Source organism: Pelophylax lessonae (assembly GCF_965119305.1).
Source record: "Pelophylax lessonae genome assembly, chromosome: 4".
Taxonomy (NCBI): domain Eukaryota; kingdom Metazoa; phylum Chordata; class Amphibia; order Anura; family Ranidae; genus Pelophylax; species Pelophylax lessonae.
In genome coordinates, this window is record NC_138771.1 from 429,981,869 (window position 1) to 430,004,765 (window position 22,897).

Sequence of the window (22,897 nt, forward strand, 5' to 3'; positions counted from 1 at the left end):
TATAAAAGACTCCTGTCAACAGAAGAAATCAATCTGATTCCAATCTCTCCACCATGGCCAAGACCAAAGAGCTGTCCAAGGATGTCAGGGACAAGATTTTACACCTACACAAGGCTGGAATTGGCTACAGGAATGGGCTGCAAGAGTTGGTGGGAATAGATCAGTGAGATTTTTAGGGAATATCCTATTTAGCCTTTCTTTAACCTAAACTTGGTTAGAAGGGATGTAATATGGTTTGAATAATTTTGTTTGAACATGCTTTTTGTAGATACTGTTGGAATAAATTTATCTAGAATCTGTTGTGGAATTTATTTATTTACAGCAAAATTCTGTGAAAGAATTGATTAGTGGCTCCTAATTGCTCTTATCTGCATCACTGCAGCGAGAAAACCTACAAACATACTGGGCATGTTTCCAAGGCTGTTCTAAAGTTTGTTACAGCGCGTTTGGGTTTTATAAACATTCTTACATAAAAAGAAAGCAACTTCACAAATGCACTTAGTCCCGGTTCACACTATTGCAATGCTGGAACACTGCGAATATACTGCATGTTCCCGCATCGCATCCGCAGCACAGGCAGTTCACACTGCCATATGCGATACACTGGGGGCGTCAATTCAAAGTTAACGACACCCCCAGATCAGATCACCTATCGCAGTGCGATCTGACAGTTCGCACAGGAATCAGATCGCACTGGTGTGAACCACCATGCGATCCGATTCTGCTGCGGACCAAAAAAAGGTTCCTGTGCGTGTTCATTGCGATTGCGGTGCAAATTCAGCCATACAAACTGTATGGCTGAACTCGCACAGCACAGACATCGCATGTGATTTTAGGAGCAGTGCGTCCCGAATCATATGCGATGTCAGTGATCGTAATAGTGTGAACCGGCACTTAAGGTAAAGGGAAGGAAAGTTTCAGAGTACAGGCTGGGCAATTCCAGAAAAGAATGCAGCAATGTGTGTACATCAGAGAGTGATAAGTGTCACACATATGGTGTAATATACTAAAAACAAAAATGGTTGTTTGGGGGTTTAAAATTTCTCTCATGTTTCTGACCTTATGGCCATTCCCACTAACTATACCTGCTATCAATTTTAACCTGGGATCTTACATTTAGGTGGAGCTAGTCCCAGCCTGAGAGCCAAGCACCAATTGGGAGAGGCTAATGGTTGAGAGCAGCTACATCCTTAGGAGACGGCCTTTAATTACATTTTCATTAATTGATACATAGAAAAGTGTAGCATTGTGCTTCTTCTGTTGTAAACGTCTATTGTATGTGGGGGGAAGTATGAAAAAATTGGTTGCTAACAGCAGTGAGGCTGCATATTTTCTGATTATTTAATTTTTTTCCTGCATTAATAATGTTAATAAAAGTAGCACTTCATAAATGTTGCTTTAAAGACTTCATCTCTAATTAAAATGCCTAAGGATCCTCTGGTGGAAGCAAAAATTCCCAATTTACAATCAACATGCTAATTCATAGATAGCATAAATGTAATCTGCTCAGCTTTTTAAACATATTTTAACAATTTTTTATCTAATTTAAACCTTTTATATATAATGAAAAAGCAAATATGCAGGTCAGAAGGTATAATATAAGATATCTATTTTAAAGCATAACTCCACTTTTGTTGAGAAAAAAACTTTCCCCCGTGATGATCTATGTACTTTGCAAGGATTTTAACAAACTTTATTGCAGATTCCTACCTTTTATTACTCTGAAGAAATCCCTGTGTGTTTTTCTGTGTCCATGTGGGATGGTGAATCTAATGGGAGTGGCTCATAATTATCAATCAGCTGTGCACCTGCAGGGCTTTAATGAGGAAAGCTGCTGGGCCTGCATCCCTTTAGACGTGATTTCCTATTGGGAATATCTCACTAAAATTGACATTTTTGTTGCAGGGGATGCCTGAAATCTGACTTGTATCTTAGTGCAGACTCCTGGGAATATTGGTGAACCAATCACACAAGCAGGAAATAATGTTTCTGGGGGGGCGTTCTGTACACATTCTGCGTACAAAACTCCTCCAGGTAGCCATTTTGCATTGCATTTTACTGAAAATTAGCTGCAGATTGAAAAGGAAAGGTGATGTTTAATAACATTCAATTACAATATGACTTGTGTTGAAATTGTATACGTTATATTATTTTTTGTTTATTTGTTTTTTTTTATTTTTTTTATTTTTTGTTTATTTGCTATTTTTCCCCATGAAAATGGAGTTACCCTTTGACAATAAATAAAGCATTTTGTGTAGTTACAACAACAGTTTAACAAAAGTTGAATGCAATATATATTTGCAATGAAACTTTTGAATGTTTATGGCAAAGTTTAGTAAAAAATCAAGAACACTGCTTTATACTAATATAACATTTTTTTAATCCATTCACTTGTCTTTGTATAGTCACAAAGCGATACTACACACAAAACATTTAAATCAAGGCAAACAAGTAATGAAAGTTAAGGAAAAAGAATAGTTAACAATGCAAAAACAATGCAAAAGTAAATTAGAGATAAGTTGCTTGCTGTGATAATATAATGTGATATAATAAAAGTTCAAAAAACAAAAACAATTTGTTGAGTTTAAAATTTATTCAATAGTTAAGTGAACAACAAAGTGTATAGTTTAACCACCTCCCACCCGGCCACTGTACATATACGGCCGGGTGGGAGTCTCGTCCTTCTGATCGGACGTTCCCGAACGTCCTGCAGAAGGAGCAAGATCGCGCCGCCGCGGGCACGCGCAGCGGCGCAATCTCGATGTGCCTGTGTCCCTCGGACAGATAGCAACAAGTTTTGGCAGGAGGGCCCTGTGATTGGCCCTCCTGATCAAATGACGGCTGTGTCCAATCACAGCCGTCATGTAATGTACGTAAATACAGCCTTTGTAATGGCATTGATCTCTTCTTCTCCTCACACAGATCCTGTCAGTGAGGAGAAGAGGACGATCGGTGCTGCAGCCAGGGGATCAGTGAGTTTTGCTAATTACTCACTGATCACAGGGGGGGTCTGTGCTGGTAATCAGAACATTGATTACCAGTGCAGCCCTGGGGGGGTGCCACTATAGCCACCAGGGATGCCCACCCATGACCACCAGGGATGCCCACCATGGCCACCAGGGATGGCAATCAGGGCTCAGAGAGCCTGCCAGTGGTGTCCTCCCTATCAGTGCTGCCCACCATTGCCATCTATCAGTGCTGCCCACCAGTGCCCATTATTGCCATCTATCAGTGCCACCCACCAGTGCCCATTATTGCCCACCAGTACTGCCTATCAGTGCCCATCAGTGCCCTCCATCAGTGCCCATCAGTGCCACCTATCAGTGCCCATCAGTGCTGCCTATCAGTGCCCATCAGCGCTGCCTATCAGTGCCCACCAATGCTGCATATCAGTGCTACCTATCAGTGCCACATATCAGTGCCCATTAGTGCTACCTATCAGTGCCCATCAGTGCTGCATATCAGTGCCACCCCATCAGTGCCTCCTCATCAGTGCCTGTCAGTGCGGCCTCATCAATGCTCATCAGTGCAGGAAAAAACGTATCTATTTACAAAATTTTATAACATAAACAAAAAAACTTTTTTTTTCAAACTTTTCTGACTTTTTTTATTTGTGCACCAAAAAATAAAAAACCTTGCGGGGATCAAATACCACCAAAAGAAAGCTCTATTTGTGGGGAAAAAATTACATAAATTTGGTTTAGGTACAGTGTTGCATGACCGCGCAATTGTCATTCAAAATGAAACAGCGCTAAAAGCTGAAAATTTGTCTTGGAAGGAAGGGGGTTTAAGTGCCCAGTATTGAGGTGGCAGAAGTTCAATGCATACAAATACAAACTACTTCTACTAGTTAAAGTGTGCAAATAGCATAATTACTGTTTCCTTCAAATCCTGTACAGGACACATTTAAATAAAAACTTAACAATAGGTTCTCTAATTGTCCATTAATGTTAGTGATAAAGGTGAAATTAAATATCCATTCAGTCAGATTCCTGAAAATTAACTCTGTGTATTTACTTTGCATTCTGAAACTGCATTTATTTTAATAATGGAAGAGCTAGCTTTTGGGATAGTTTTAATATGTATGTAAAAGCTAAAAAAGGTGATGGAGCACAGCAAAACCTATTAATGCAGATGATCAATGTCAGTGACAGTGCTTTGGAAGTAGAGCTCACACGAACCAACACACCAGCTCCAGAGCATTCTTCAACTGGGACACTTGTGTAAATAATTAACATAAAGATTCGAACTCTGAAGAGATTAGTGAGGTTAATTGAGAATTGTCAGTTATATGGGAATTTGCATATAATAATTATTACAAGGTTTTTGTGGATAGAAACATAATTTAAAGCCATTTTAAATCTCAGAATTATTGCTGAAGGTAAAGGAACACCTTTAATGGTAACTATAAAAATATAACCTCATAGTTACAAAAAAAAAATGTCTGTGAATGTGGTTAAATGTTACTTTGCAAAGAATATCCATTTTTCGTGTATGGGATTGGATGATGGAAGTAAGCAGAGCTTCACTTTATTCACTTAGCCTTTTGTATATCTACCCCAATGACCGGGTATATAAATATATACTGTATATATATATATAATATTAAAAGAGCCTTTGACTATAAGCAGTTAAAGGAATTTTAGATACAGGCAAGGCTAAAGACAGTGTGAATAAAGTGAAATGTAGAAAATCCGCGCTTAGGATAATTTTAGATTTCTAGTGTTTGATATTGGCTGCAGCCTACCTTTATACTATATTCCTAAGAATATAGTGAGAATGAAGGAAAGAAGGGGGGAAGGTGTATGGCGCTGCCAAAAAGTGCTGATGGTTCTGTATGTCCAAAATAGGTGCTAAAAGTATATACGATATAAATCACCACTATAAATTATAATTAAAGTGTCCAGTGCATCGTATGTGTATCCCTAATAAATATGTGCAATACTGTAGGATATTCAACTCTGTGGATGATAAATAATTGTGCTAAACTGTGAGAAAAGGTTGATACAAGATTGATGTGAATTGGTGTGTATACAGTTTGATAAGAAAATTAAAAATAAATAAAATGTATGAAATATACAAAATATAAAAAATAAAAAATATAAAAAACAGTTGGATCCACTTAAATCTACAGCCTTATGATCGTAAAATACAAAGCATCAGGTATGGCATAAATAAGGTGTACAGTAGGTATATAAATATTATGGCAGCAATAGTACAAGAATAAATAAGTCCGTAACACCTAAGAAAGGCGGATAGTCCCACAATGTTAAAAAGACTTTTCCTAAAAAACAGGGCAAAAGGTGACTTGAGTGCAGGTGCTCTGATAATAAATATTGAAGGTGCTCAGGTATATGGTGACCATTCAGTGCTCCCCGCACCCCTTGGACCGCACTCACCAGAGCTATATACCCCTGCAGGGGTGTCAGGCCTTGAATCTATAATCTGGGTCTCCTCCACTGACCATCAAAGTGGTTGGGTGGTCCAATTATCTGCCCGAATCTTGTAAACCCGGCTCCTTGGTATTAGGGTCCAAAGGTGTACCGATATATGGGGGAAGAAGGCTCACATAGAGTAGTACCGTTTTTTAAAAAACTTTATTAAAGATTAAAAATTAGGTACTCACAAACGAATAGAGGGTAGTGGCATGAAAAAATAGCAATAGTAGCGCACTTCCGGGACGCCGTGCGTTCCACAGGGCGGATGTGCGTTCCACTTAGGCGGATGTGACGCGATGACGCTCTACGTACGTTTCGTCGTGATGACGTCGAAACGTACGTAGAGCGTCATCGCGTCACATCCGCCTAAGTGGAACGCACATCCGCCCTGTGGAACGCACGGCGTCCCGGAAGTGCGCTACTATTGCTATTTTTTCATGCCACTACCCTCTATTCGTTTGTGAGTACCTAATTTTTAATCTTTAATAAAGTTTTTTTAAAAAAACGGTACTACTCTATGTGAGCCTTCTTCCCCCATATATCGGTACACCTTTGGACCCTAATACCAAGGAGCCGGGTTTACAAGATTCGGGCAGATAATTGGACCACCCAACCACTTTGATGGTCAGTGGAGGAGACCCAGATTATAGATTCAAGGCCTGACACCCCTGCAGGGGTATATAGCTCTGGTGAGTGCGGTCCAAGGGGTGCGGGGAGCACTGAATGGTCACCATATACCTGAGCACCTTCAATATTTATTATCAGAGCACCTGCACTCAAGTCACCTTTTGCCCTGTTTTTTAGGAAAAGTCTTTTTAACATTGTGGGACTATCCGCCTTTCTTAGGTGTTACGGACTTATTTATTCTTGTACTATTGCTGCCATAATATTTATATACCTACTGTACACCTTATTTATGCCATACCTGATGCTTTGTATTTTACGATCATAAGGCTGTAGATTTAAGTGGATCCAACTGTTTTTTATATTTTTTATTTTTTATATTTTGTATATTTCATACATTTTATTTATTTTTAATTTTCTTATCAAACTGTATACACACCAATTCACATCAATCTTGTATCAACCTTTTCTCACAGTTTAGCACAATTATTTATCATCCACAGAGTTGAATATCCTACAGTATTGCACATATTTATTAGGGATATACATACGATGCACTGGACACTTTAATTATAATTTATAGTGGTGATTTATATCGTATATACTTTTAGCACCTATTTTGGACATAGTGTGAATAAAGTGATGTGAATGATAATGTTTCATGGGTTGTCCAGCCATCTGCAGACATTAAGGAATCAATAATATTTTTATATTTTTAATTCTTCTAGTTACCCACTACCAGTTCCTGATCCATTACCATTGGTTTGCACACTGGTGAGACATTCAAGAAGTTATACATCATCTTGAATTAATCTCCCAATACAAACAACACACGGCATATTACACAGAGAGACACAAACAATACCATGAAGCCTGGGATGTCTGAGTTACAGCGTACAGTCCCTCTTTGTACCCCTTTACAACATACATGAGATGAGTTAAGCATCGAGGATTTTTTATTTAACAGATAATGTCAGCCTTTTCCTGAGCAAATTTGTTTAATTTGTTTGTTTAATTTGTTTGCTTGTTTGTTGGTTTCTGTTTTCTGTTTTTGATAGACCGTAAATACAATAGTCTGTATCTGATATCCACATTTCACCATATTCTTTTCTAAAGTTGGATGCTATGATGGCTGTCTGCTTATCGATTGGTTGATGTGTGTAGTTTACTTATTGTGATAGTGTGGCACTGTAATAAACTCCTATACAATTTTATGTTTATATCTGTGCATCCTATTTTGTACTGCATTCTATAAATATCAATAAAAAGTTATAATTAAAAAAACAAAAAATAAAAAACAAAAACAAAGTAGCACCCTCTATGTCATCTATGGCTGATTGACAGCTGGACAGGACAGATGTTCTGAAACTTCAGCTAATGTAATTTTCTAATTGATAGTGGCTTTAGCTTTGATTTCTATTTTATTAATTGTAACAGTCTTAGTAAGAGTCATTTTCAAGTAAAGGAAATTGAATATTTCAACATCTTTTAAAACTCAAGGAAATGTATAGCATTAATTAACACTGGAATGTCCAAATGAGATTGTCAATCATTCAAAGACTTTTCTTTCTATTCTTCTATGATGCTTGTGTGGCCTTTGACTCAAAGCAGAATTTCCCAATTTAGAATGTGCCAAAAGACAATCTAATAAACACTGATAACTTGTTTGCCGGAGTAAACAATAATCACACCTTGTACTATTACGGAGAAATAATTTTTTATATTTTTTTTTTATTATTATTTTCCATATATGAAATAGTGTGATGTTCATGTTCAGTTAGAAATATTAGATATTTAAGCATTGTTTACCTCCAAATCTTGATGACACACTACTTTTGCCAAGGTTAATTTTACTCTAATTGCCTAGACTATACTTTCTATTTATTTGGAATTGCATCACCACTTGTAACCCCCCCCCCTCCCCGCATTCCCTTCCCCCTTTTTCTACCCTCTTCTCTCTATCCACTCTTATTTTTTTGTTTTCTAACTTTCTTTTAATATTGTTTGGTATTTATAAACATATGATCTTTTCTGTTTTTAATAAATACTTATTGATTGATCTCCTAATTACTGCTCTTGCAAAATGAACCAATATTCACAAGCTTACTTTTTTCCTTCTGATGGAATTTTCTGATGCTTTCGATGTAATACTTTATTGGTTTATTCTTTGTTTTACTCTTTACATTTTTACATTGTTATGCACTCATTCTGTTCAAAAATTGATATGTTTAGTTTTATTGCTATTTGAATATTGTACCACTATACCTTTATGTACTCAATTTGTCAATCTTTGTTATATTTATAAATATTAAACAAATTTGACAGGAAATATTAGATCTAATGTGTTAAATCATTTAAAAATGTTATCTAAATAATGAAAACCCTCCTTTAGTTTGCACTTTGAATCAATTATTAATTGACTCAAGAAAAGAACTATAGAAAAACATATTGGTACTAACATAACAGTATCCCCTCAGTTCCCAATCATTGTCGTTGTGGAGAAGCTGAAGGCAAATGCTGTAGACTTGGTGGACTCGCTGACCCAACTTAATGTATTGTAACACATTACAGGAATAAACAGGTGGATCTCACCTGTTAGGGTCACTGACGACAGTTTGTAATGGGAGCTTTGGTATCTTGTATTAGCTGGCAGGACTCCTTCATCCTTAAGTGAATAGGTTACAGATATCAACCAACCACCTAACACAAACTAGTAGCTAACAGCTCATCTGTTCGATAGATATCCAAAATTCAAGAAAAACAGAGGACATGGACTGATGTCCTCAGCTGAAGCCAGGGATCATATGGTATGGGGTCTTGTGCAATTTGTGAATCTGTCTTTCTTGAAATTCAAGTAAAATATGCCCTTATAAACAATTGAAATAAACATGTGGCCTAAGGTGTATACGATATAATGATTGATCTCTTAACATATTAGAACAACAACAATTAGAACAAGTTATGTAACCCTTCTTGACTGTTCTTGCAGTGTTATACTGCTTACATGATGAATCTTTTGATGAACTTTGGCAGTGTAATTGGCCTAAATGATACCATCAAAATCTTGAAACTCCAAAGTCATACACAAAAGCTTAACTGACTAAATCAGTTATTTTTATTGTAAATTTATTTTAGAACCCAAATAATATTCAAAAGAATATAAAAATATTACATTTTTTCCCTAAACCTGTTAGCATTCAATATAAATACAAGCTTAAGTGAAAATGACTTGTTTAGTGAAACAAAGTCATAGTCCCTTGGTTTACTTGGAATATTATCTTTATAAACCACACTGTGCTAAAACTAGGTTCACTATAGGTTAAACCTCCATTTAAGTCTCGGGGTTGCAGCATACAAACAGTCAGTAAAACTCCAAAGTAAAGACTCCATATAACATAGATGTCCTCTGAGGAAGCATGAAATGCAAAATTTGTGTTGGGAAATTATGGAGTGCACTTTTATTTACTTTTATGCAAGTACAATAAGTTACGTTTTTGAACATACAGTATATATCAAGGTTTAAGCAATCTGTCTCTATCATACACGTGAAGTGTTTTACTGCATGCCTCTTCCCGAGTGCATCAGGGGGAAGAACATATGAGTGGAAAGGATTTTGGCACTAAGTGGGATGTTTGGAGAATTAATGTACTATAAACAATGCAGCAGAGGTTTTGCTCCTCCACAAGTTGATTGTAAGGAGAATGTAACTTCACTATTGGAACTTGGTAGTTACATAATTAGGGTGGAAATAAGTGCACTGTTAAAGGGCATTTAAATTTACTCCTAGGAACATGTTATGACTGAAGAAACATTGTCAGCAACATTCTATTATCACTTAAACTTTGAATCTGTAGGTGCTTTTCCTGAGCTATGACAGTGCAAAAAAATGATATTGTAAGCTTCCAGTTTTTACATGTGTTGTGGAGTTTTTGCTTTGAGGACTGTTAATATGCTGCAAAATGTGAGACAGAAACTTTGATTGAGGTTTAATCAATAGCAACCTAGTCTAAAGTATATCAGTGTGTTGTTTATATATACAAATTTTCTTAAAATTTGAATTCTTACATGTTTAACACTGTTTTAAATCTATCAACTTCCTGTTTAGAAATAGAACTTCTGTGTTGTAGGATTTTTCTAGGAGAGATCATTTTTTTAAAGAACTACCATTGTGTGCTGTCAAAATATATCTTTTGTTTTATTTGTACAGTAGAATTGATTTTCTAAAGTGGACAAATTGGCAATTTGGCTTAATGGAGTCATCCAAACGTATGCAAAGGAAATTTTTATTTTTCAAATGAGTTCACTTCATCTAAAATCGAAATATAATTTTTTAGCAAATTTTCCCGGCATGTCAGTAATATTAACAAAATAAGAATATTGTAATAAACAGTATATTTGTGTGTAATTAATTTACAAAGATGACTAACACATATCGGAGAATGATTATTTTCAAGTAATAAAGTAAATAGGAGATTGCATGCTCACATTTAATTTACCAAAACAAATAAATATTTAAATAAATACAATGTCCAATCCCAAAGTGAAATGTTGCAAATATACATGCTTGGAATTCAAATTTTAGTTATATAATCTGCTGTCACATAGAGTATACATTTATAATGATTTTAATATAAACATATGCAAAGTAGTGCCTATATTTTATATGATTATTGCATTGTATATTTTGTTTGATGTTCAACATAGCATTGTAAAACAATTTATTTTACTTTACATGAATATACGTGTTGCTGCATTTCTTCAATTAAGCCTCATGGTGTCACTATTGCCTAACGTGGTGCAGAACTGATTTTGTAGTGTTAGTGTTTGGATAGCATTATAATACTCAGACACTGCAGATCTTAACAGAAGGAAGACATATATTCATCTTTTTCTTTGCAATTTGTGAATTTAAATACTTTTGTCAAGGATTTAAAACGTCAGATTCCACTTTTGTTTAAGACTTCAGCACTGTGCATAGGACTATGGCATGGCAAGTAATATGTCTCTCTTTAATTTTTTATATTGTATCTGCTTCTAATTTAATTTATTATACTATTCTAGAAGAGATGAGGCAAAGTTCCATTGTAGGTAACATTGGAAAGGATTTGGGATTAAACAGTAACAACCTAAATATAAGAAAATTAAGGATTGTTTCTCAGAGTAACAGGAATTATTTCAATATCAATTCAGAAAATGGCAACCTTTATATCACCCACAGAATAGACAGGGAAGAATTATGTACATCAGAGCCGAGCTGCTTTCTAGATCTTGAGATACTGGCTGAAAATCCTGTATATGTTTATCCTGTTAGGATTGAAATCCAGGATATCAATGACAATCCTCCAAGTTTTTCTAAGGACATTTTTGACATAGCAATAAGTGAATCTGCCTCCCCTGGATCACGTTTTGTTTTGGGAAATGCCCGTGATCCAGACTTGGGAGCTAATTCTTTGCAGAGTTATAACCTTGTTCCCAATCCACATTTCAGTTTGGGGGAAAAAGTTGACAGCAAGGGAACAAAACACCCAGAACTGATTCTGGAAGAGCCCCTAGATCGTGAACAACAACAGAGTTATACACTAATTTTAACTGCTTCTGATGGGGGTAAACCTATGAAAACAGGAACAGCTGTAATCAAGATTATGGTTCAAGATTTTAATGACAATTTTCCGCTGTTTAGTCAAGATATATACAGGATAACGCTAAAGGAAAGTTTACCAAGTGGGTGTCTTGTACTTCAGCTTAATGCCACTGACAAAGATGATGGGACCAATGCGGAAATTACTTATTCATTTAGCCACATTCCTGAAAAAGCACGTCATATTTATGCTGTGGATTCTCAAACTGGAATCATTACAACCATAGGAGAACTTGATTATGAGACAACTAAATCCTATGAGTTGACAGCGGAAGCTATGGATGGGGGTGGCTTAGTAGCTAGATGTACCATATTAATAGAGATTGTTGATATGAATGACAATGTTCCTGAGATAACTCTTGCATCTCTCTATACAACAGTTTCAGAGGATGCTCTCCCTGGGACACTTGTAGCATTAATTAATGTCAAGGATTTGGATTCTGGAAAAAATGGTGCTATAATATGCCACATGTCTGAGACAATGTTTTTTAAATTAGAACCTTCAACTAATAATTACTTCAAGCTTGTAACTGCACACTTCCTGGACAGAGAAACATTTTCTTTTTATAACATTACTATTATAGCTGAAGATCAAGGCATTCCACAGCTGTCAGCTAAGAAAGATATTAATTTAACCATTTCTGATGTGAATGACAATCCACCTCTTTTTGATAAACCAGGTTTTGTTTCTTACATCCCAGAGCATAACCCAGCAGGAGCCTCAGTTCTTGGAGTTCATGCATCAGATCTGGATTACAATGAAAATGCGCGGGTCATATACTCTATCATCAACACAGATATTGATAACATCCCAGTATCTTCTTATGTTTCCATAAATTCAATGACTGGAGTCCTTTATGCTCAGAGATCATTTGACTATGAACAGTTACGTGAGTTTCAGTTCCAGGTGATGGCAAAAGACAGTGGATCCCCTCCTCTCAGCACTAATGTTACAGTGAAAATATGTATCATAGATAAGAATGATAATGCTCCTAAGATCCTCTACCCATCTGAAGGCCCTGGGGAATCAGCATTATTTGAATTTATTCCACACTCTGCTGAGAGAGGCTATCTAGTGACCAAGGTCATTGCAGTGGATTCTGACTCTGGACACAATGCTTGGCTTTCTTACCACTTTTTGCAAGTTCCTGATCCAACTTTATTTACTATTAGCCAACAGACTGGTGAAATCAAGATAACCAGAGACCTGCAGGATGTGGACACCTTAAGGCAAAAAATTGTGGTGATGGTAAAGGATAATGGAATCCCATCCCTGTCATCTACAGTCACTTTGAATGTGGTTGTGGCTGAAAATTTTCAGCAAGCTGTTCCGGAAATAAGACACCGATCCACTAATTCTGATACCACATACAATGCTACATTCTATCTTGTAATTGCAATAGCCTTAATTTCATTGTTATTTATTATAACATTGATAATTGCGGTAGCATACAAATGCAGGCAATCCAATATTCCCCCATCCTTTGGATCATTTAATGGGAATGTATATCCTCAGTTTACTCTGGGATGTCCTTCTGAGATCAGTGATGCAAGTTTACCTTTTCCATTCTCATATGATGTGTGTGTGACTCTTGACTCCAAGCAGAATGAAATTGCTTATCTGAAACCAGTACAGGATGTCCCCACAGACAATCTCATTGACACAGAAGATATAGCTGTAAGGCAAAATTTGAATAAAGATAACTTGATCATGGAAATAGCAACACCGGTAAGACCTACTAATTTAAATTAGATAATGGTGAGGTTCAAAATAGGAAGAATATATATATTATAATTTCTATTTGTGTGACTTGCTTTAAAATGGAAATAGTTTGTAAATTCTCAGTTTCCTGTGTTAAGTGTGTTTGTGATGCTATAAAGATAAACTTTTTAAACTATTTAATATCACTTTGTTAAGCTGCTCAATTCAAGTATGTGGCAAATTAATAACTGGAGAGATGCCCTGAACTGCACAAAGTGGAAAACATGCAGACTGGAGGTTTACGTTAAATTGAACCTTTTTCTCTGGCAGTAGGATCAGGTGCCATTGGATTAATGTTTTCCTTTTGTAATACATTCAGATGGGAAAGTATTTTTATTTTTGCAGGTCTGTATTCATTATGTTAAATTTAAATATAGGATGCTGTAGTTTTTCTGGGTGTTAGTCGAGAAAGAGAAAACTACTGATACTTTATCATTAGGGTCAACTGATTTCCAATAATCAAAAAAACTCAAGCACAATTACCAAAAATTGTCCCCTGTGTTTTACAACTATTTATACTGTTGATCACACTTTTTGTGTTCCCGCACATAGCCAGTAATAAATAAAATTAAAAAACAATGCCACGCAGTGTTCACCAATATAAAGATGAAAATAATATATTAAATAGAAAAAATGCAACCTCGGTGAAAATGAATTCCAGTGATAATAAAATTAAATTAAAATAAACCATGAAATAAATTTTATCAGTCCACCATAAACATCTATAAGTATCCTTTCTTTATCAATACTATGTTCCTCGGTCCACTCACTTCTGGTCATGTGATATGGTGTCATCAGCTCCTTCCTATTTATTACATCACTGCATCTTGTTACTTTGTCAGGGGATGGACGGCTGTGGTGTCGGACTGCATTTATATTTCACCTTTACAAATCATTGTAAATATTATATAATGTTTATATGTTTTTGTTGTGTTGTATATCTACACGTGTTTCATGCAGCTTAGCATTTTGTTTAGCGCTGACTTTGGATTTCCTTTTTCACATATATCTCATTTTTGTTTACATCACTATGGCAACTATGGCATTTTGCTATAGTTGCAAAAGAAAGTAATCAGCGCAATTAAATAAAATAATTGTAAAGTGATGCAGTGCTCAGACCCAATAAATTGGCACAATAAATTAATCAAAAGTGTACTAATATAAAGCAGCTATATTGAACCTCCCTCACTAGCGGGAGTAAGAAACTATAAAAAATAAATAAATAAATTTAATTTAATACCTATATGCAGGTATATAAGTATATGAGGACACTAAACCAGAAAAAATATTTCCTTTCTAAACCTGACACTAGACTGGCCACTAGTGTGAACCAATATACCACTCTCCGAAACAAATCAGTATTTAACCCACAAACCTCTGATAGTATATTCCTGGATGTATTTAAGAATCTGGTCCTTGATGATTTAGAAACATTTCCTGTTGTTAAGAAAAAGGACCCATATTGGATGAGTAAAGGGATTAAACAAATTGAATCAAGGAAAAACGTAATTGTACGCCCGGCTGATAAGGGTGGTGGTCTGGTTGTCATGAGTAAAGAATTTTATGTAGCAGAAATTGAGAGACAACTTTTAGACCACCATACTTATAAATTATTAACTAAGAATCCCATGAATGATTTTAAAAAGAAATTATCCAAACCAATTAAAATAGGGGGAAATAAAAATATCCTATCTAGAAAAGAAGCTATGTATTTGGATCCCATAGCGGGCAAAACTCCCTTTTTATATATACTACAAAAGATTCACAAAAGTTTAGATAACCCCCCTGGCCGACCCATTATAAACGGCATTGAGTCAGTATGTGCCCGAATGGGTCAATACATTGACCATTTCCTACAGCCTCTCGTGACCACAACTGAAGCATATGTGAAAGACACCACACATATATTACAAATTCTAGAAGATCTTTCGCAGATGGATGATTGTATACTGGCCACTGCTGATGTAGGGTCTTTATACACAATCATCGGCCACGATGAGGCAATGGATAGTGTACGCTGGGCATTAAGAAAGACTGACTTGTCTTTAAAACATAGAAAATTTCTGCTTGACAGCCTTAAATTTTGTTTAAAACACAACTACTTTTGGTTTGGAGGGCGGTATTACCTCCAGTCAAGGGGTGTAGCCATGGGGGCTAGATTTGCCCCCAGCGTGGCTAATATTTATATGGCCCGCTGGGAGGATGAACAAATCTTCTGTGCACGTCCAGATCAATTGTTAGTATATAAACGATTCATTGATGATATACTTATCGTTTGGAAAGGGGATCACACGTCTTTGGACTCTTTTGTCGAAATAATGAATGAAAATAACAAAGGGATTCAACTTACATGGAATATTAGTAATGAAAAGATTGTCTTCCTAGATTTAGAAATATACAAATATATGGGAAAATGATATACTCGTAATCATTTTAAACCGACAGACCGTAATGCGTACCTACCTGTGGACAGCTGCCATCATCGTACTTGGATCAAAAATATACCCAAGGGGCAGTTTGTCTGAATTTGACGGAGTTGTACTTCAGAGGAAGAATACCAACATCAATCTGATATACTTATTCAGAGATTGTATGAGAAAGGTTATGACCTTGATGTTATTACAAGAGAACGTGATCAAGTATATGGTTTGGATAGGAATTCATTAGTTCATAAAATCCCTAGTGTCACCCACAATTCTAAAACTAGTAAGCAGGGGAAATCTGAATTTGGTGTCCTGTTATGCCTCGCTTCCACTGAGTGGTACGGTACGGTTTGGTTCAGTACGGTACGGTTCGGTAAGGTACACATTGCATTTCCACTGCCAATAGTACCCTTTCATGATAGGCGTGGTGTAGCTGGTCACAGCAGGAAAGCTGTGATAGACGATTCTCTGTCAACCAATCAAAGTTCTGCAGAGTGTAGCTCCACCCTGTTGGTACGGTACTAATGTGCTTGGTACCCCAACGAAAGGGTACCAAAAAGTGGTACGGTACGGTTCGGAATTAGGGTACCATTCATAATGGAAACGGCATAAATAGCGTACCGTACCGAACCGAACCGTACCAGAAAGCTCAGTGGAAACGCGCCATTAGACTATAACACTCAGTATAGACAGGTTGAAAAAATCATCAAAAAACACTGGGGTGTACTACAAAAGGATAAGGTTTCAGGTCCACAATTACTGAGTATTCCAAAGTTTATATACAAAAAGGCCCCCACTCTGAAAGATAAACTTGCTCCAGGAGCTATAGATCCCCCGGTTTTAACTAAAAATCCCACTTTTAATTTTTTAAAAGGGTTTTATGCGTGTGGAAAGTGCTCAGCATGTACACACAGTAAAGTGAACCATAAAAAAACAAAATAATTTGTGGCAACTAGTACAGGTATGACATTCCCCATCAAGAACTTGATTACCTGTGCCACTGAAGGTGTAGTGTACATGCTAGAGTGTGGGTGTGGCCTACAATACGTTGGGCGGACATCACGTCCTCTCAAGGTCCGCCTAAGAGAACATGTAACCAATATTAAAAAAGGTAAAGTGGAACATAATGTTTCTAAACATTTTAGAAATTGTCATCAGAGAGACCCCAGCACCCTCAAATTTTGGGGCATTGAGAAAGTCCCCAAACATTGGAAGGGGGGGGGTAACTATATTCGAGCTCTTAGCAAAAGAGAAACAGCTTGGATTTATCAAACTAAAGTATTGACACCTAGGGGCCTGAATGTTGATTTGGATATCAATTGTTTTATAAGTGATCATTGAATTTTAATATTTTATATATTTTTTAGTCTTTTCTGTGGAATTGTTCCATTTTGCTATTATCTTGTATATTTAATATTAAATTTGTCATGTTAATATAAATGTTTATTTACATTTTAATATTGTTATTTATTCATTTAGTTTATGTTATTTTTATTTTATTTTTATATTTATTTTCATTTCATTTTATTTTTATTATAATATTTACATTTATTTTAATTTTATTTTTATTTTTATTATATGTATTTTTATTTATTTTTGATTTTTACTTTTATTTTCTTATATTTTATTTTTATTTTTAATATATATATTTTTTCCATTTTTTCTTTTTTATTTTCTTTTTAGTTTTTGATTAATTTACTATTATTATTTAATTCCTAGTATTGTTGCCATTGTTTGTTAAATATTGCAGATCCTATTAAGCTGTAAGGATTTTGCTGTATGGTCCTCGCTTGTCCATCCGGTTTCCTTTTTATCTATTTAATGCCACATATATATAGGGTAATAGGGTGAGCTTGCTCACCTTCCATTTCAATTTAGGCTTCCGGGGAAACTTGCAAGCCACACCTCCGGAGGAGGAGTCTAGCGTATATGTAGTCGCGCTGGTCCGTCCTTAGCTCCACCCCTACTGACGAAGTCGTGACGCGAAAGCGTGAGACGCCACGCGTATAGGGGGCGGAGACTCGGACGAACGAGCGGCGACCCTCCAGCACGGCTCCCCACAGCTCTAGTATTGTTCGGTGTATACGGTCCACACAAGCCCCATTGTGCCTGTTCATGTGAGTGCATTTTAATTTCTGATTTTAATAAAAGGATACTAGCAGTGAGCACTTAGATCCTGTTATTATTTCTATCCGCATATAATATCCATGAAACTATGTGAGAAATCAATCCAGGAAGTGGCATCCTTTACACTGAGCTTATCCCTATAGAGAGGATTTACTGCTGGTATATTACTTCAGTGAGGTGAGAGGCCATCTTATGGCTAAATGGTGGTGGTGTCACTAGCACTTTTATATATTGAGACATCTATCAAGTACCTTTTGATTGATCTTCTCTCACGGCTTGACTCATGTTTTAGTGGACTTTTTATGCACTTTCCTTTGGAATGCACCTTATGGACACTCGATACATTGCACTTTAAGAGAGATTTATTTTTATGATGCACATTGTCACTTTATTTGTTATTGAATTTATATAGCGCTGTATTTATTTATTTTGCTATAGTTAATCTTATTTGATGTTTGCAGATCATGCAAGCCACAAACAAATTACACAATATTTAATAATAATTTGTCGTCATAAGTTAAACTTATAACTACTTTAAGATTATCCATTCCCTTCTTATTACTATGTACAATAAAATCATCTAAAAATATTTTAATAATGCACACAAATTAATAAAAACTAAAAACATAATCTTTTAAAGTGACCACTAAAAAAAATTGTACTGTACAAATTCCCACCTTAGATAAGAACCCAATATCAAACTATCGAAACAGTAATGCACCTATAATATAAAAGATCAAATTCTTATTCCTAGTCTTTATGGACAGCATACTGACAGGAATGGTACCAGCTAATTGGGGAAAAGCCCACGTCGTACCAATATTCAAAAAAGGGCAGAGATATAGTCCTGGCCTGTCAGTCTAAAATCGATAGTATGTAAACTATTGGAGGGGAAGATAATGGACTATATCCAATAATTTGCTGATAAAAACACTATCATTAGTAGTAATCAGCATGAGTTTAAGAAAGGTTGTTCTTGCCAAACCAATCTGTTAACATTCTACGAGGAAGTGGGCTGCCATCTAGATAAAAGTAGGCATGTGGATGTGGTGTATCTGGATTTTGCAAAGGCATTTGATACAGTGCCCTATAGACGCTTAATTTACAAACTGAGGTTTGTAGGCATGGACCATAGGGTTTGTTCATGGATAGAAAACTGGTTACAGGGACGAATCCCAAGAATAGTGATAAATAACGTGTACTCAGACTGGTCTGGAGTGGTAATGGGAGTACCACAAGGCTCTGTCCTAGGATCAATTCTGTTTAATTTATTCATAAATGATATAGAGGTTGATATAAATAGCTTAATCTATTATATATAGAATAGATATAGAAACTTTATAAGAAGACCTGATTAAAATAATGGGTGGGAAACTACATGGCAAATGAGGTTTAATGTTGAAAAATGTAAAGTAATGTACTTGGGGGCTAAAAATATAGATGCAATTTACTAACTAGGGGGAGAACCTCTGGGGGAATCCTAGTTGAAGACAGACTAAGCAATAGCATGCAGTGTCAAGCTGCAGCAAGCAAAGCTAGCAAACTATTAGCATGCATTAAAAAGGGAATTTACCTTTAGAGATAAAACTATAATCCTGCTACTTTATGAAACTCTGGTTCGGCCACATCTGGAGTATGCTGTCAAGCTCTGGCCACCAATACTCAGGAAGGATGTGATGGAACTGGAGAGAGTCCAGAGAAGGGCAACAAAATTAAAAAGGGGATGGGAGGACCTCAATTACTAGGAACAGCTACAAACACTTGCAAAATCAAATGTATAATAATAGCCCAATCTGTGCGTCTCAGTTCGTTATATCATACATTCAGCGGCGCTTAAGCACACACAATGTATGTGTGCAAGTATATTAGTCAGTTCCTGCAGTGCTTCAGAGCCTGCAATTGCAAACTAGTCCCAACTCCACAGGATGTGCAGTCACAGCCAGCAAAAAGATTTCTCCTCTGATGTTCAGCACCAGTGATTGTACACACAGTATCACTAATCCTTCACCACACCGACTGTGCACCCCTATGAAGTGGCCACTCACCGAATTGCCCTTGAAATATCGCCTTTATGCATAAGCTGCATGAGCCCTTGCTTCTAGTCGGTCTGTCGTCTCTTAGGCACGTCCAGATCCTATCCGTCCACCAGGGGTCACTATCAGGCTGTATATCTCCTCAGTGCAATTTGTAAGCAAACGACATGAAGCAAGAGAGTAGTGTAATACTGTTTCGACTTTATTAATTAAATAAAACTTCCCTCCCCTTCAGCGTATATGCTTACATTTCAATCACCCTTTGCACGCATATCATAAACACAGAGGCTTTGAAAGGTACCGCCGCTCGCCGACCGCGAGCTAGTCCCTGCTGTGGATTACAGCGCTCCTGCGGCTAACAGGCGAGATCCAGAACAACAGCGGTATCCTCCCTTCGTCTCCTCAGCAGCAGCGTACGTGCATCCTGACCGGTTTCGTCTGGTAGACTTCAACAGAGGACCTCGCCTGTTAGCCGCAGGAGCGCTGTAATCCACAGCAGGGACTAGCTCGCGGTCGGCGAGCGGCGGTACCTTTCAAAGCCTCTGTGTTTATGATATGCGTGCAAAGGGTGATTGAAATGTAAGCATATACGCTGAAGGGGAGGGAAGTTTTATTTAATTAATAAAGTCGAAACAGTATTACACTACTCTCTTGCTTCATGTCGTTTGCTTACAAATTGCACTGAGGAGATATACAGCCTGATAGTGACCCCTGGTGGACGGATAGGATCTGGACGTGCCTAAGAGACGACAGACCGACTAGAAGCAAGGGCTCATGCAGCTTATGCATAAAGGCGATATTTCAAGGGCAATTCGGTGAGTGGCCACTTCATAGGGGTGCACAGTCGGTGTGGTGAAGGATTAGTGATACTGTGTGTACAATCACTGGTGCTGAACATCAGAGGAGAAATCTTTTTGCTGGCTGTGACTGCACATCCTGTGGAGTTGGGACTAGTTTGCAATTGCAGGCTCTGAAGCACTGCAGGAACTGACTAATATACTTGCACACATACATTGTGTGTGCTTAAGCGCCGCTGAATGTATGATATAACGAACTGAGACGCACAGATTGGGCTATTATTATACATTTGATTTTGCAAGTTTTACGTTTACAGTGGCAGCTAGTGCATTAAAAGGATGCACAGAGTGACATGTTTTACATGATTTTATCTACATGATTTTATTTACTATTTATTCATGATTTGAGTAGATATATTTATTTCTTTATACCTTACACTGATTTATATATATATTTTAGCGCCGGGCGGGTGGTTGACGTTTTTTAGCATCAGTTACCTTTTACAATAGCTACAAACACTTATTCCCCCTGGAGAAGAGATGCTTGAGAGGAGATTTGATAGCCATATACAAATACCTCAATGGGGATCCCAGCATAGGTAGGAAACTAGTCAGTCTCAGGAAGGCCACACAATGAGATTGGAGGAGAAGCAGTTATACCTTAAGCTGCGTGGGGGGTTTTCACTGTCATGGTGGTAATGATCTGTTCCACAATCGCTGGTATCAGCAGGAAGTATTGATAGTTTTAAAAGACTCATGGACTTAGTGAACACACATACAACAAGTACACAGGTTGAACTGGATGGACTAGCGAGTTTATTAACCTCCTAGGCGGTAATCCCGAGCGTGACTCGGGGTTGATTTTTCATTGCAGGATCGGTAACTCCGAGTCACGCTCGGGGTGGATTGCAGAGAGCGCAGCGGTGTTCTCTTACCTTATCCTGGCGATCCAGCGATGATCTCTCATTGCTGAGATCGCCAGCCGAGAGTCCCGCCGCTCCTCTGTCCCTCCGTCGGTCTGATCACTTCCTAGTTCCGTTCCCTGCAGCAGCAATGCTGCATGGGAGCGGAACTAGGGAGGGAAATTAAAAAAAAAAAAAAAAAAACGTTGCACAAAACACAAAACACATTTTATATTATATATATATATATATATATATATATGCATATATATGTATATACCGGTATATATATATATATATATATATATATATATATATATATATATATATATATATATATATATGCATATATATATATATATATATATATATATATATATATATATATATATATATATATATATATATATATATGCACACACACACACATATATATATATATATATAAATTATATTATTGATTCAATTATAATTAATGCGTTATATATTATACACACACACATATATCTATATATAATATATAATATATAATGCATGAATTATAATCTAATCAATAATATAATTTTATTATATATATTATATATTAAATAATAAAATAATATTATTGATTCGATTATAATTCATGCGTTTGTGTTTCAAATTTATCACATCTGGGATGTCTACTAGAGTCTTGTTTTGGTCAGGTTTAAGTCAGTAATTACTAAGAATTGTAGGCCTATAATACATAACTCCAAATTTCCATGAAAACAATTGTACCGCTTTTGGTATGTAATTCCTGACATAATCATACCGCCAGGGAGGTTAAACCTTACCAACTATGAAACTATGAAGTTCAATATTTAACCCTTTTGGGACCAGTGTCTGCATTTAATATACAGTATCCATTTTGATTCCTTTTTACTAAGTGTTTTCACCGTGTTGCTCCCAATGTTTACTAAACTTTTCAATGCCCCTAAAGATTCTGCTGGGTCTTTATTGCAATAATTGCAAAATGATATTTCCTAAGCTCTATAGAAATGTTATAAACATGTTCCTGCACACTCTTAGGCGGTGTTCTTTTTGTGCAGCCAATATATTGTAATCTGCACGGACATTCCATGCCATACATTACACCTTCAGTCTGGCAGGTAAAAAAAAATCCTGTGTATCATAT

General features: G+C 36.5%; 1 protein-coding gene across 2 annotated transcripts in view; it reads left to right on the top strand.

The window, feature by feature from the left end:
• LOC309553369 (protocadherin gamma-C5-like) overlaps positions 1–22,897 on the top strand; it is a 764,755-nt gene that overhangs the window by 65,528 nt on the left and 676,330 nt on the right. Inside the window, exon 1 of one of the 2 annotated variants that reach the window (XM_082254518.1) lies at positions 11,114–13,429. The exons of the other annotated variant lie outside the window; for it this stretch is intronic. Coding sequence (XP_082110644.1) covers positions 11,129–13,429 — 2,301 coding nt within the window. The 5' untranslated portion in view covers positions 11,114–11,128. Of the gene's footprint in view, positions 1–11,113; positions 13,430–22,897 lie in introns of those variants that run through there. 2 annotated transcript variants of the gene reach the window in all.